Source organism: Phyllopteryx taeniolatus, chromosome 5 (assembly GCF_024500385.1).
Source record: "Phyllopteryx taeniolatus isolate TA_2022b chromosome 5, UOR_Ptae_1.2, whole genome shotgun sequence".
Lineage (NCBI taxonomy): Eukaryota > Metazoa > Chordata > Actinopteri > Syngnathiformes > Syngnathidae > Phyllopteryx > Phyllopteryx taeniolatus.
Genome location: NC_084506.1, coordinates 30,374,027 through 30,390,671, shown reverse-complemented (window position 1 = coordinate 30,390,671; position 16,645 = coordinate 30,374,027). Strand labels below are relative to the sequence as shown.

Below are 16,645 nucleotides of genomic sequence, written 5' to 3'. Positions count from 1 at the left end.
TAGAGTGCTATAAAAACATATTTATTTTCATGGAAAACCATTGAATAACACTGAATACAACATGATTGATCATTCAAGAGTCAATAAAACTTGGTTGTAACGCCAACATCATAAAGATCCCACATAGATGTCCCAGAAAACTGGAATCCAAAGCAATGGCTGGTGTTATGTCATTTTTGTTCCCCCCTCCTCAAACTGAAGCGTCAACAAACCCGTTTAGAAAAGTGACGGGTCTGACATCATCTTACAAAAGGGCTGGATGTCAAAGCCCTACGTCATCGTCATCATCATCGATCAAGGTGACAAATACAAATCTCCAAATGAGGGATTGGCCATTATGGCTTTGTATTCTGTTTAGAGTCTAGTCTAGCTTACATTACAGAATCTTAAAATATTGTTTCAGAAACATTTTTTTTTTTTAAACTGCACCTTATAAACAAACAACTGCATGTAATTGAGTAAAGCATCACAGAAGTAAAGCAGGCATACTGCAAACAAAACACTTATATAATCCTTTAAAAAATAAAACTAAAAACAGCAGAGTCGAAGTATTCATACTAAAACCTGAACATAAGACTTAAAAATCTTGGAGGGGAAAAAAAACAATCTGTACACATATTTACAAGAAAATAGTAATTATAATACAAGTCTGACCGACCATTTTGCGACAAGAGAATCCAACACAAACACATTCAGTTTAGTCGATCCAAAATGGCAGACAAAACACCTTCAATGATGCGAGCAGTTCAGTCATGTTAGAGTGTCTCTGCATAAAACATCCATTTGACTCTTTTTTGCATTGTTTTTGTTGTTTTTTTTTTTTTAAAGAAAAATCAATGTCTGTCAAGAAATCCACTGTATACATCCTTCCTTGGTGGGGTGGGGTGGGGTGGGGGTGGGGGGGGCTTTCCCACGCTGATCCAATGGCGGATGCCAGCTGCTCAGTCTGAAGGCAAGAGGTCGTGCAAGCGAAAGCGCTCTCTGATATGCGGCCGGACATCGTCGTTCTGAGAGGAAATGAACGTGACATCAATGCAAAACGCGCGTTTTGCGGGGAGGAAAAAAAATTATGTACAGTGAACCCTTGCATTTGGCGGGGGATATCCCAGAGTAATTGAAAGCCAGCACAAAATAGTTTGTGATTACCTATTATTACCTTCAGATGCCATAAGATGGTGGCAAAGGACTACTTTTGCTTAAATGAAGCTCCTCAACGCACTTCAAATTGTTTCCTTGGCAACAAGATAACCACCAAGCAATATTGTTATTGCGACTACGCGGGGGTTCACTGTATACGATGTTGAGTGTCAACTCCTACCAGCTCCACCAGCTTCTCGAGGAAAGGAACCAGCTTGAGAAGCTCGCTGTCATTTCTATCCACGAACCAGCTCTCGATCGGGATCCCATTGGAGAGCTGATGACAAAATTAGTCAAGCAGGGCACAAAAAAATACTGAAAATGAGGTGATATTTGAGCATTTGTCCTCTTTTAGGGCGGTCACTATCGCTTATTCTGTCGATCATTCTATCCATTAATCGAATGATCAGATAAAAGCTTATTTTGCGTCAAAGTTTATTGCAAAATCATTTTTATGGTGACTGTTAATTAACCAATTATTGTTGTTTATTTGAGATTGTTTAATGATTAAACAAAACTAAATAAACAATTCAGCACTACCAGAAGAGGGAGTGATGTACTAGCCAACCTTTATGAAACAGAGCTGCTACTTGGGTGCTGATTAATGTGAAGGAAGGGCTACTACAACCCCACACGTTGTGTTACACATAAATCAAAACAGAATACAATGATTTGCAAATCATGTTCAACCTATATTTAATTGAATCCACGACAAAGACAAGATATTTAATGTTCAAACCGATAAACTGGATTGTTTTTAGCAAATAATCATTAACTTAGAATTTTATGGCTGCAACACGTTCCAAAGAAGCTGGGACAGGCTCATGTTTAGCACTGTGTTACATCACCTTTTCTTTTAACAACATTCAATAAACGTTTGGGAACTGAGGACACTAATTGTTGAAGCTTTGTAGATGAAATTCTTGCTTGATGTACAGCTTCAGCTGTTCAACAGTCCGGGGTCTTCGTTGTTGTATTTTACGCTTTATAATGCGCCACACATTTTCAATGGGAGACAGGTCTGAAGTGCAGGCAGGCCAGTCTAGTAACCGCACTCTTTTACTACGAAGCCACGCTGTTGTAACACGTGCGGAATGTGGTTTGGCATTGTCTTGCTGAAATAAGCAGGGACGTCCATGAAAAAGACGTTGCTTGGATGGCAGCAAATGTTTGCCCAAAACCTGTATGTACCTTTCAGCATTAATGGTGCCTTCACAGATATGAAAGTTACCCATGCCATTGGCACTAACACAGCCCCATACCATCACAGATGCTGGCTTTTGAACTTTGCTTCCATAACAGTCCGGATGGTTCTTTTCCTCCTTGGCCCGGAGGACACGACGTCCACAATTTCCAAAAACAATTTTAAATGTGGACTCGTCGGACCACGGAACACTTTTCCACTTTGCATCAATCCATCTTAGATGAGCTCGGGCCCAGAGAAGCCGGCGGCGTTTCTGGGTGTTGTTGATAAATGGCTTTTGCTTTGCATAGTAGAGTTTCAAGTTGCACTTACGGATGTAGCGCCAAACTGTATTTACTGACATTGGTTTTCTGAAGTGTTCCTGAGCCCATGTGCTGATATCCTTTACACATGGATGTCGGTTTTTGATGCAGTGCCGCCTGAGGGATCGAAGGTCACGGGCATTCAATGTTGGTTTTCGGCCTTGCAATTGTACGTTGAGGAAGATTGTCCTTAAACTGTTTGTTTGACTATGTTCTCATGCACTTGTTCACAAAGAGGTGAACCTCACCCCATCTTTGCTCGTGAATGACTGAGCAATTCAGGGAAGCTCCTTTTATAGCCAATCATGGCACCCACCTGTTCCCAATGAGCCTGTTCACCTGTGGGACGTTCCAAACAGGTGTTTGATGAGCATTCCTCAACTTTCTCAGTCTTTTTTCCCACCTGTCCCGGCTGTTTTGGAACGTGTTGCAGCCATAAAATTCCAAGTTAATGATTATTTGCTAAGAACAATAAAGTTTATCAGTTTGAACATTAAATATCTTGTCTTTGTAGTGTATTCAATTAAATAGGTTGAACATGATTTGCAAATAATTGTATTTCGTTTTTATTTATGTTTAACACAACGTCCCAACTTTATTAGAATTGGGGTTGTAGTTTGACATAAACTAAGGCTGCTTCAGGTTCAATTACATATCAATTACAGATTAGTCATACTACAGCTGCAAATAACCATTATTTTCAGAATATATTAAACTCATTTTTTAATGAATTGATTATGATGCAGTTACTGGGTGGTTACACGTCATAAAATAGGGAAAAAGTTGATCGTTGCTTTCCAAAGCAAACGCAGATGTTCACAGATGTCTTATTGTGGTTAAACACAAAGGTAATCAGCCGGCTTTCATGAAGGACTACAGAAATCACTGACTATTTACTGTTAAGTGGTTTAAATCAGAGGATTTGGACAATTTTAAGTTGATCAATGGCTGAAAACAGTTAATGAATTATCAAAATAGTTGTCTATTAATTTGATAATCGATTGACGGTAGTTCTCGATTCATAGTGGCACCTCTACTCTACTCAAGATTACCTTGACCGATCATCATGTTAAACATTTACGATTAAGGCTGCAGCTATAGAATATTTTTATAATTTAATATTCTACTGATTATCCAACCAATTATTCAACTAATTGGAAAAAAAATTACATTGCATTATTAAACAACAATACAAAATATGTACGCGAAGGTGCGAATATTATTTTTGTCCACTTGGGGCCACCATCGTCACATTCTACACTATGATATCTGTGACTCTGAATGTATGTGGCTTTGCCTGACGAGTGATGTATGGGTCAATGGATGTGACTGTAAATTTGCGGTTGTTAGCTCAGCTTACCGGCTGGCTGTTAACTGGCTAACCATTAGCCATTCTGCGCATTGAGTCCCTGGGTGTGAGATTGTGGCTGTGCAGCTCGTCTATGAAGGTGCTTATTATGGGTTTGTCTTGTTACCATCTGTTCAATAATGGGAGTGCACGTGCACCAGGTGTGCGTGTAATCCGTTTTAGGACGGAACTGCAATCACTGACTATCTGACACACAAAAAAAGCGGTCACACTTGGTACCTGATAGGCGAAGGCTTGTGGTGAGTTATCGATTATTATCGTCTTGGAAAGATCCCGTCCCAAAATGTTGAGGTCTTTTATATAATTTCCTTGGACACACACACAGTGCTCACGAAATAGACGGTGCCTAGGAAAAAACAAATAAAAAAACAAAAAATTAAAGAAAACAAACACACACACAAAGATGCTCTCCGTTGACTAGAAATATTAAGACACATTTTAATCATCAACCTGGTAAATCTTACATTTTCATCATCTTGCTTCCAACTTTGCTTGCCTAGATGACTTTGGTGTGGAAGAACCCCATTAAATCTCTTTGGTATTAATTCGAGCAGATTGTGACCTCTCTCAGGTCCCTCATCAGAGACCAACTATTTTTTCTTCTATTTGTACTTCGTACTTTTGTCCACATACAATATGTATATTGTTTTTAATTTCTTCACTGACCTGACCAGCTGCTTCTTGGGATCGAGGATGTTGAGCAATTTGTCGGCGTACACTTTCTTCGATGCCGTGAAGAGGATAATCTGAAATATGGCAAAGGACAAAAACGTGATAAACGAAGAGCAGCTTGAGTTAAGCAAAGGTCCAATTAGCTGGTGTGAAGAGAAAGCCTTACCTCATACATTTGAGACATGCGCTCGAGAAACTCTCGGAAAAATGGCCTTAATCGCACATACACCTACAAAAGGGAAAAAAAACAAAAAACAAAACAAAAACGGTTAATAAGAGCAACAAGAAATAAAACATGCACATATAGACAGTTAGTTCTTACCTGGTATATCACATCCTGAAAGAGCACAGGGAACGTAAGAGCCGCGTCTTCCAGCTCGTTCAAACTGCAGTGAACCAGCGTTTCATCCTGAAAAAAAGTACACAATGAAAAACTGATCTAGTTGCTTTGTAAGAGGACCCAAAGTACAAAAGAGGCCCTTGGCTGCTTACCAAGTCGAGGACAAGAGAAAACTCAGGTGTACTGCGTGTCTTCAAAGGTAGTGCTGGTTTGCGTGTCAGCTGCTCTTCTGTCAAAGGTGGCACGTGCTTGATGAAGAAGTACCTTCAAAGCAAACGCCACAAAATAAAGCCAGTTACATTTGAATGGTAACTATTCACCATCGGGCACTTGTTTACTTGTTGAATTCCAAGTTCCATCATTTTAATATGTTATATTTATAACTTTAGATACGCTTTGAGTACGACGATTACAAGAATGTAATATCCGCTTCAACTTTCAAATAAACTGATTAATAATAATAATAATAATAATAATAACTAGATTTGACATGCATCATTCAGTTGTATTTACAGTGCAGGTACAAGTTTCTAACTCTTATTTAATGCATATATATATATATGATTTATTTGACTGATTATTGGTAGTTCAGCATTTGATAATTCGTAGATTTTTTTTAACCTGCTATCCTTTATCAGCCGAAAATCTGTCTACAATATTTTTGTGCACGTGTCAAACTAATAAGATTACTTTGGCGCCATCTGGTGGAATCTTGGTATCAAAATTGAACCTACACTACTTTGCCAAAATTGTTTGGTCACCTGCCTTGACTCAGATATGAATTTAAGTGAGATCCCATTCTTAATCCATAGGCTTTAATATGACATTGGTCCACCCTCTGCAGTTATAACATCTTAAACTCTTCTGGGAAGGTTTTCCAGGAGTGTGTTAATGGGAATTTATGATGATTTTTCCAGAAGCGCATTTGTGAGGTTACACACTGATGTTGGATGAGAAGGCCTGGCTCTCAGTCTCTGCTCTAATTCATCCAAAAGTGTTCTTCTATAGGATTGAGGTCAGGATTGCGCAGACCAGTCAAGTTCATCCACAGCAAACGCTCTCATCTGTGAATTTATGAACCTTGATTTGTGCATTGATACACAGGCATGTTGGAACGGGAAGTGGCCAACTCCAAACTGTTCCCACCAAGTTGGAAATATCCAAAATATTAGGCCCTGAGCTCCAGTGAAAGGAACTCTGGATGCTTCAGCATATCAAGAGACTTTCGACAGTCAAACAGTTTGAGGATTACCCCTTCCTGTTCCAACATGTCTGTTCGCCAGTGCGCAAAGCAAGGTCCATAAAGACATGGATGAGAGAATTTGGTCTGGAAGAACATGACTGGCCTGCACGGAGTCCTGCCATCAACCCAACAGAACACCTTTGGTTTGATTTTGAGTGGGCAGTGAGCCAGGCCTTCTCCTCCAACTTCTGTGTGTGACCTCACAAATATGCACTTGAAAGAAAGGGCAAAAAAATCCCATCAACCATATGGATTTAGAAAGGGATATCACTTCATATGATGAAATGAGACTAACTTCAACATTACTCCACTGGCTGCCATTGGCAATTATCTCATTCAATGATGGACATACCTCTAATGTAACGCAGTAGCGTGCAAAGTTCTGCTGCAATGCGATGTAATGGGAGGCTGATATAATTTTTGTTTGATGTACTTACGGATCAAACACCTCCCAGTCTTCCTCGTACGACGGCTCTGCGGGGACGGAGGGTAACGTGTGTGGATAGCTGCCATCTGGCAAACAACCAGGAGGAGCTGTTGGAGACACAAAAGATGATTATATACTTTTATTATCACATGTATGAAGAGATGATATACAAGTTAAATAGTTTAAATGTAGAAGAGATGATCCAAACTATTATCAGAGAGCACTATACAGGGGTCTTCGGTTTACGACGGTCCCGAAATACGATGTTTTGCGATTATGAATTGCGTGCGCAGCGGCGTAAGAATACGTCGTCATGCGGCACACGGCGCTCTCAGTTTCCGCCACACTTACTGTTTTTCACTTGATTATTTTATTTTTATAGACCATAGAAATATTTACTGTAATTATGACATTACTACTTGGCTTGTGTACAAATTACACATGCCAAATTACACATGCCAAATTATACATGATTATCCCTGTATTCATGGTAAATAGGATGTAGTATATTGTAAGGCTTATTCCCCCCAATTTATGCATCTTTTTTTTTCTTCTGTTTGCAACAAGTGAATCTGTAAAATAGCTATTTGTGATGGAATGAATTGAAATAATTTTGAGTACTTTCAAAACTCATAACTGCTACCTACAAAGATTGCTGGCCTAAGTTGTCTCTAATTTTCATTTGACTCGTTATTACAAACAGAGTCATGTGCAAAGGTTTTAATAACTTTGTTACGAAGCTAGCAAATCTATCTTTAAAGTAAGCCTTGTCCCATGTCCCAACCCTGTGTACAGCATAGACAAAGATATGTACAAAGTTAAAAAGCCCAGTCTCCTCTGAAGAGGATTGCATAGGAAAAAAACAAAAACAAAATATATCATCATCTCTTCCTTTCGGGTGTTGGTCGTCGCAACAGCGTGCTATCCTTTTCCATGTAAGCCTAGCTTCTACATCCTCCTCTCTAAAACCAACTGCCTTGTTGTCTTCCTTCACTACATCCATCAACATTCTCTTTGGTCTTCCTATAGCTCTTTTGCCTTGGCAGCTCCATCCTAATCATCCTTCTACCAATATACCAAAATGATTTATCCATGTTCTGTTGGGGAATATGATTTTAAATAGGTAAATTGGTTTGTTTTGCTAGGAAATACATTGTAGTGTGAATAATCATAAACGATACGTTTATATGATGGTGGCACTGGTGGTACACTTATGCAATCGTTTTTAAATGCATGTCAGTAATATGGTTGTGGTAATGCTGAAAATTAAGTGGTTTTCCTAGGGGAAGAGGGTTAGCCCTCACTATACGAGCTGGCTCTTCTAGTGGAACAAATGATTAAATATAAGAACAGGCTTTTTTCCCCTTCTTTTTTAACTAATTGAGCCGTTTGGTTGTACCTGTCAATGACGGCATGTCATTTTCAGCCACAATCTCTCCGTCCTCTACAGTGGAGTCGGCGCTCATCTGCAGCCTCTGCGGCAACAGGGGTGTGCCGTGACAAGCGCTGATGCCCTCAGAGGATGTAAGTGTGCTACTGGGCATTTCCTCGGCCTGCTCGATGTCCAGCTGCTTCATGATCTCCTCTGCCTCCACGGCTTGGCCAGGAGAGTCTGAACCAGGCGTGGCTACAATAAAGCATACATTACTTTAAAAGGGACATGTTGTGGAAAAATGACTTTTTACTGTTTCTATACAAATAGTGCTCACCCAAGTATGAAATTACACAACTAGGTAAACCTTTTGTTAATTGCCCCCTTTTTTTTTTTTTTTTTTTTTTAATGCTATTCTGCACTTCCACCCCACTGTTATAAAACCCCAATTCCAATGAAGTTGGGACATTGTGTTAAACATAAATAAAAACAGAATACAATGATTTGCAAATCATGTTCAACATATATTTAATTGAATACATTACAAAGACAAGATATTTAATGTTCAAACTGATAAACTTTGTTTTTGGCAAATAATCATTAACTTAGAATTTTATGGCTGCAACACGTTCCAAAAAAGCTGGGACAGGTGGCAAAAAAGACTGAGAAAGTTGAGGAATGCCCATCAAACACCTGTTTGGAACATCCCACAAGTGAAAAGACTAATTGGGAAAAGGTGGGTGCCATGATTGGGTATAAAAGGAGGTTTACATCTTTGTCAACAAGTGTGTGAGAAAATAGTCGAACAGTTTAAGGGCAATGTTCCTCAATGTACAATTGCAAGGAATTTAGGGATTTCATCATCTACGGTCCATAACATCATCAAAAGGATCAGAGAATCTGGAGAAATCACTGCATGTAAGCAGCAAGGCCGAAAACCAACATTGAATGCCCGTGACCTTCGATCCCTCAGGCGGCACTGCATCAAAAACCGACATCAATGTGTAAAGGATATCAGCACATGCGCTCAGGAACACTTCAGAAAACCAATGTCAGTAAATACAGTTCGGCGCTACATCCGTAAGTGCAACTTGAAACTCTACTACACAAAGCAAAAGCCATTTATCAACAACACCCAGAAACGCCGCCGGGTTCTCTGGGCCCGAGCTCTTCTAAGGTGGACTGATACAAAGTGGAAAAGTGTTCTGTTGTCCGACGAGTCAACATTTCAAATTGTTCTTGGAAATTGTGGACGTCGCATCCTCCAGGCCAAAGAGGAAAAGAACCATCCCTAACCGGACTGTTGTGGACGCAAAGTTTAAAGGCCAGCATCTGTGATGGTATGGGGTTGTGTTAGTGCCAATGGCATGGGTAACTTACACATCTGTGAAGGGACCATTAATGCTGAAAGGTACATACAGGTTTTGGAGAAACATATGCTGCCATCCAAGCAATGTCTTTTTCATGGACGCCCCTGCTTATTTCAGCAAGAATCAGAATCATCTTTATTTGCCAAGTATGTCCAAAAAACACACAAGGAATTTGTCTCCGGTAGTTGGAGCTGCTCTAGTACGACAACAGACAGTCAATTGACAGAGAACACTTTTGAGACATAAAGACATAGCAAAAGTGTGGCTTTGTAGTAAAAGAGTGCGGATACTAGACTGGCCTGCCTGCACTTCAGACCTGTCCCAGCTTTTTTGGAACTTGTTGCAGCCATAAAATTTTAAGTTAATGATTATTTGCTAAAAACAATAAAGTTTATAAGTTTTAACATGAAATATCTTGTCTTTGTAGTGTTTTCAATTAAATACAGGTTGAACATGATTTGCAAATCATTGTATTCTGTTTTTATTTATGTTTAACACAATGTCCCAACTTTATTGCAATTGGGGTTGTATGAAAGTTATTAGCCAGTGGTGGCTTCACACAAGGTAAGCAGTACTGCACTGAATTTTTTTCAGGATGCACAGATCAGTGTTAGCTTTTGATAAACAGCACACACTTGACTGCACGGTGAAGTTGTCGACTCTGTGGGGGGGATAGGGGGCATATTTGTGTTTTGCAATGTGTCCAGTTAAAATGCGAATGTGAAACAGGCTAACTTCGGTGGGACAAGACAGAGGCTGTACATACAATACAATACATAGGGTTACAGAGCAGTTGTTTAAGTACTTGTGTGTTGTTTTACCAGTTTTGTTTACTGGTGAGAAAAAGTTGAAGACAGGAGAGAGGATGGTTCCCAGCAGTGTGGTGTGCGGAGGACTGCTCGCCGCCTCAACTGAACCTTCTAGTTTGCCGTTTGGTTTCAAGGTTTTGTTGCTGCATGTTATTGTATCTAAACCAAAATAAAAAAACATTCAACATGGAAAACAGCACTGTCATATATTGCTTCATGGTGTAATTAAATGGGTAGATGTTGCACCTTTAACTGGACTTTTTCTGCAAACTCTAGAGACTGTTTTGTTGGCAAGGCCTCGTGTTTGTGGGGCTGAAGTGATGAGATCGCTTTTAGCGCCGCAATCAATGCGACTCCTCTTGGCAGGAATATTTGGCTCCACCTGTCAATTATAAAAACCGGGGTGCAATAATACACAGGTTTTTATTGCAGTTTTAATCTGGGATTACACTCTCTCTGCAAGGTCAAATTTCCACTTCATCCAAGTTTAAATTTAAAGCTTTTACAGCACTTTACAGCTGTGGAATATTGTACATATAGAGTACATACTGTCCTTTACTGTATATGATTTGAGATGGTAGACAGTCCCCAAAAAATTATTGTCAAGATCTTCAATCAGAAACGCGCAGTACAACCCGGAAATACTGTGTGTGTGTGTCGTGAAAGTATTGGCCGCATTCTCTCATATTTTTGCATAGTTTCCCCACTTCAACGTTTAAGATGATAAACTAATGTAGATAGACAAATATAAGTGAACTTAAAAATGCTGTTTTTAAATGGTGATTTCATTTATTAAGGGGAAAAAAACTATTCCAAGTCACCTGGCCCGGTGTGAAAAATGAATAACCCCCCTTTTAAAATTATGAATGAATTGTGGCTCATCACATTTTTGGGTTAATTTTCACTGATAACGCCCAAGCCTAATTACATCCAGATCTGTTCAATCAAGAAATCACTCAAACAGAACAGAATAAAAAGGTTGCAACAAAATGACACAATCCAAAGAAATTCCAGAGGAGTTGAGAAATAAAATAATCGATATCTATCAGTCTGGCAAGGGTTACAAAGCCATTTCTAAAGCTTTAGGATTCCAGCAAACCATAAGGAGATACATTAACCTCAAAGAGAGAAATTATGGAACAGTGGTGAACAGTAGCCAGTCGACAAAGATTACCCCAAGAGAACAGCAATGACTCATCCAGGAGACCACAAAGGAACTCAGGACTAACCCCAACTCTAACCCAGTACATCCACTTCATAAAAACGTTAATCGAATATTTCAAATAACTCGATTACAAAGTCCAAGCAAAATAAAATTTTATCCGATTACTCGATTAATCAATGGGCTAATCGGTAGAACACTATTCTAAAAATACTTGCTAGCTTCAACCCAAGTTGTCATTAGAAATCAGTTGTGTGTCTCTTGAAGCCTACCTTAACAGGATCCCCCCGGATAAACTTCTTGATGGTGGACAAGAGGCCCGTTTCATTCTTCTGCATTCTGCCTCGAGCTCTCAGTGGGAGTGCGTCCACTCGACAGCGTTTCCTTTTGGCCTGGGACGTGGGGGCTCGACGGCCTAAGGTGGGCTGCTGAGGAGCTTTACGCACTCTCAGCCGCATCATGCTCCAGCATCACATAGAAGAATCTGACAAAAAAGTGGAGAAGGGGTTTTAAAAGTTTTATTTATACGCTAAAAAATTATGCCATTGCCAAGAATGTTTGACTGACATTGTCAGGTATGTATTAATTTAACAATGTTTTCCATTGAGTAGTGGTTGTAATCTGGAATAGTGTAGAAGTGCACTGCATCAGGAGGATGAGCATTGTTTTACTAATAGATCTCTGGTGCTTTCACTTGCTTATGGGCTCTATTCAATTTGTAAAGGCATAATTATGAATAAATAGCATGGTCCAAAATGTTTTTTTTTGTTTTTTTTTTGCATCATTTCATCGTCAAATAACATGGCAATTTTTGCTCAAAGGATCTCAAATTTTAATGAAATGTGTTACGCATGTTAAAAAAGTTGGCATAATGTTTTACTTGTTTTCTGGGTGAAAAATGACATTAACGAGCCATGAAAAGTAATTTGTATGGGAGCATATGCTGGAGCACAGCCAAACAAATGTTCGCAGAGTGCATTTGAGGAAATGTAATACAAACGCACCAACTGAAAAGCAGATTTGGACATGGCACAACAAATTCTGAGGTAGGCGAAAAGGAAAACTTGTGGCACATTACAAGCGGTGCGCATGTTGAACATTTGGGAAGCTTTGTGAGATCTGTCATAAAATCCATTTCCGTTGGAATATCCTGTTTCAATTTTGACAAATACATTTTATTTTTTAACAAAATACTATTTTATTTTGCATGTGTATGACACACAGTTACTCAGATATTCATATTTCAACTAAGTAATGTCAATTTTTGCAGAACACCCTCTGCATCTATGGAGATGGCACCCAGCAAGTGACGTGTGTACTGTGTAGTTTGTCAACTAGCAAAAATAAGATTTCTTCAAATCTGAGCAGAATGTAGAGTGGTGTGCAAAGACTATCTTAAATGCTACTATACTGCATGTGCCCTTTTTTATGCACAATTGTGAAGTCGTGTCAGTGGCTTCGTATGGAGCACATAACTGAGTAAATGTGGTCTCATTACTTAGTATGTACTTTATTACCTAGGGTAAGCGATACCCAACCACTGTGCGGTGAGAGAACATCAGGTGTAACCCGGGAAATTAGCCAATTTAGTGTCACTGGTTCAAAAATTATTCATTACAAATATTGTATTTTTGATCATATACCTACGATTAGCGACAGACAAGAAAATTAAAGGGGATCTAAGCAGATATCTGATTTGTTTCGAAATACATAAAATATGTTTGAAGTGCTGAAAACATATGCAAAGACATAATATAGTGGTGTATTGTTGAAATATACAGTGGGTACGTAAAGTATTCAGACCCCCTTAAATGTTTCACTCTTTGTTATAGTGCAGCCATTTGCTAAAATCGTTTAAGTTCATTTTTGCCCTCATTAATGTACACACAGCACCCCATATTGACAGAAGAAAAACTGAATTGTGGAAGTCTGCAGATTTACTAAAAAAGAAAAACTGAAATCTCACACAGCCATAAGTATTCAGACCCTTTGCTGTGACACTCATATTTAAGTCGGGTTGTGTCCATTTCTTCTGATCATCCTTGAGATGGTTCTACACCTTCATTGGAGTCCAGCTGTGTTTGATTATACTGATTGGACTTGCTTAGGAAAGCCACACCCCTGTCTATATAAGTGCATGTCAGACTAAATGAGAATCATGAGGTCAAAGGAAGTGCCTGATGAGCTTAGAGACAGAATTGTGGCAAGGCACATATCTGGCCAAGGTTCCAAAAAAGATTCTGCACATTTAAGGTTCCTAAGAACAGTGGCCTCCATAATCCTTAATTGGAAGCTGTTTGGGACGACCAGAATCCTTCCTCGAGCTGGCCGTCTGGCCAAACTGAGCAATTGGGGGAGAAGAACCTTGGTGAGAGAGGTAAAGAAGAACCCAAAGATAATTGTGCCTGAGCTCTAGAAATGCAGTCGGGAGATCGGCGATAGTTCTAGAAAGTCAACCATCACTGACTGCAGCACTCTAGCAGTCGGGACTTTATGGGCGAGTGGCTCGACGGAAGCCTCTCCTCAGTGAAAGACACATGAAAGCCCGCATGCAATTAGCGAGCTATTATGACTGCACCCCAAAAATGTAACTTTGCTGGGTGCCTCAATTTACAGAACAGCTCGGTGACATTTTTTTAAGCTCCCAAAAAATTAGGGAAAAAAACCCCCGATGAATTGACTTTTTAAGACATGCAGATGGCAAGCTGAATACATCAACACCACTAGTCGACTCTGCAGTCCGCATTTTATGCTGGACAGTTTTGTAAACTTTCAGAGACAACATGGCTTTGAGGGTAACTTGGTACAAGTGAATGGGGCAGTGCTGACTGTCTAACTACCTGGGCTTCCTCCTACCATCCCGCTGTCGTCATCGGCTGTGACATTATGACACCAACAATGAGGGTAAATTGACTTGTGTGCTTATTTTCAGGATTACAGTCCACAATAACCATTCAATTTTGAAGTTGAGCCTCCGAACGTGATTTTACATTGTAAAATCACCCCCTCAGTATGTTTGATTCCTTTTGGCACATCCATTCGACACACCCACAGCGTCTGAAGGCTGACCCTTATTATTTAAGTTGTGAAACCTGATTTTATATACAGTACTTAGCGATTTTTTTTTATTCAAATTTGCCAGGCATGTTAACATTACTCTTCTCTGTGGTGTGTCGAATGTACATGCCATTTTTGGGCCTGCTTAGTGCCACTTTAAATTCTCCTACCAGATGACAGATGATACAATCTGAGAGTAAATTGAGACAAGATTATCATTTCAGGATCCTATACTATTTGTAAAATGTTTGTTTGCTGGTGTGTCATGAGATTTGTCTAATGTACAATACGTGCCTTGGCTCAATAAAGGTTGGGAAATATTGACATAGGGGGGTTCGATACACATCACTTGAGGCAACTCATCCACTTCCTTAGCGATGTCAACATTCCCTCACGTTGATCACTCCTGTCTACACCACTACACTACATTGTGTTTATCGATGTGTGAATTGTGCCGAAAGTTACGTGTGGTCACTTTAAGTTGCGTCCATCCTAGGTGAACGTCTCCTAAATGTGCATTTAACTGGACCGCCAAATGCCCTTACGACAAAACATTCAGACACCTGAGACGTCCGCGGTTGTTTAGGTTAGCCCGCCGCTGTCTAACTTGACGCACCAGTGGAGCGGAGCGTCCAGTCCAGTCCGCCGACAAGACCGTGACAATAACCGACTCTTGTTTTCACCGTTATTTATCAGATGTTAACGTCGCCAGTTCCGTTGCTAACGTTTAGCCACGGTTAGCTTATAGGCTAACAAACCAAGAGCCAAATGGTGACATTATCGATACATTAGCACTATCAAACGTGTGTTTGAGAAGCAAACGTGTCCTGGACTAGGCAGTAGAAAGTGCAAGATTTCCCAAAGCTACGCTCTGGCGTGGTTTTGTTTCCTTCCACGACTATTTTCAGCCATTTGACTACGCCCCCTTCGCTGGCTAACAGCTAGCTAGCACACAAGCTAACCCGAGGGACGAACACTTCTTCGCTCCCACATGTTGACGCCGCGTCCTTTTACTCACAGAAAATGGAGGAAGCGCTTCGAAAACGTCCCGCGGCGTCTTCAGCTCGGCGGCTGGGAACCCGCGACGGCGGCCGCCAGATGTCGGAGCGCTTGCTTGCCTTCTTGCCGCTCGCCCAGTTGCGTCTGTCGCTGGCTGGCTGGCGAGTAGTCACACATCGGCCATATCTGCGGACGCCATTTCCCGCCTCCTCCTCCTCATCGCAAACATTCGCGAGTGCGCGCACGCGAGAATGCGACATGCGCGCGCCTGCGAACCAACGTGGCGGCCGGCCGGCCGAGCGTCGCAGGTATGAAATGACAGGAAATATGTCGTCGAACGCACGGTGGACACGGCTTCCTCCACGTGTCCACTTTTAGCAAACAACTCCAAAAACAAATAAATATAAATATATATAAAAATTTAAAAAAAATACAAAGCTGAATGAAGCGAGATACGCTCAATATAGCAGGCCAGCAAGGTTATTACACATTTTCACTCATCTCATTGGTTTCATTCCATTTTCTGTATTCATAAGAGTAAATAACATTGAATGTAATAGTGAAATATGGCACATTTTATTGTTACCTGTCAGGATCAAAATGTATATTGTTTGCACAATAATTACCAGATTATTTAGTAACAAATTATTGGTATTGATTTTGGTATTGTTTAATGATTAAATGAATCCAAATAAACAACCCATCCATCCATATTCTTTACCGCTTATAGTCACCCGGGTCGCGGGCTGCTGGAGCCTGTCCAAGCTATCTTCGGGCAGAAGGCGGGGTACACCCTGGACTGGTCGCCAGCCAATCGCAGGGTACATAGAAACAAACAACCATTCGCACTCACATTCACACCTACGGGCAATTTAGAGTCTTCAATCAACCTACCACGCATTTTTTTGGCATGTGGTAGGAAACCGGGGTGCCCGGAGAAAACCCACCCAGGCACGGGGAGAACAGGCAAACTCCACACAGGCGGGGCCGGGATTTGAACCCCAGTCACCAGAACTGTGAGGCAAATGTGCTAACCAGTCGTCCACCGTGCCGACAATGAGAGTCATTATCCTCAAATGGAGAAAACGTGGAACATTGGGGAACTTTCCCAGGAGTGCCCAGCCCACAAAAACTTCCCCGAGAGCACGGCAACGACTCATCGAGGAGTTCACAAAGGAACCC

The 16,645-nt window shown here is 40.6% G+C and overlaps 1 protein-coding gene across 1 annotated transcript; it reads right to left on the bottom strand.

The window, feature by feature from the left end:
- On the bottom strand, positions 1-16,232 carry ctdspl2a (CTD (carboxy-terminal domain, RNA polymerase II, polypeptide A) small phosphatase like 2a). Its single transcript, XM_061774779.1, has 13 exons — positions 15,483-16,232; positions 11,680-11,891; positions 10,492-10,627; positions 10,258-10,404; positions 8,094-8,321; positions 6,705-6,801; positions 5,177-5,288; positions 5,007-5,093; positions 4,851-4,913; positions 4,679-4,758; positions 4,232-4,358; positions 1,319-1,414; positions 1-1,007 (listed from the first exon to the last, which is right to left on the bottom strand). Exons 2-13 carry the CDS (start codon positions 11,866-11,868, stop codon positions 942-944), a joined length of 1,428 nt encoding a protein of 475 aa, XP_061630763.1. The 5' UTR covers positions 11,869-11,891; positions 15,483-16,232; the 3' UTR covers positions 1-941.
- Between the last annotated feature and the right edge of the window lie 413 nt (positions 16,233-16,645).

Excerpts from the sequence above, each read along its gene's own strand:
- ctdspl2a (XM_061774779.1), bottom strand. The coding sequence starts at position 11,868 with ATGATGCGGCTGAGAGTGCGTAAAGCTCCTCAGCAGCCCACCTTAGGC. Across the intron at positions 4,914-5,006 it reads TTCAGGATGTGATATACCAG|GTGTATGTGCGATTAAGGCC; the intron begins GTAAGAACTAAC and ends TCCCTTTTGTAG. Across the intron at positions 1,415-4,231 it reads CACAAGCCTTCGCCTATCAG|CTCTCCAATGGGATCCCGAT; the intron begins GTACCAAGTGTG and ends TTTTGTCATCAG.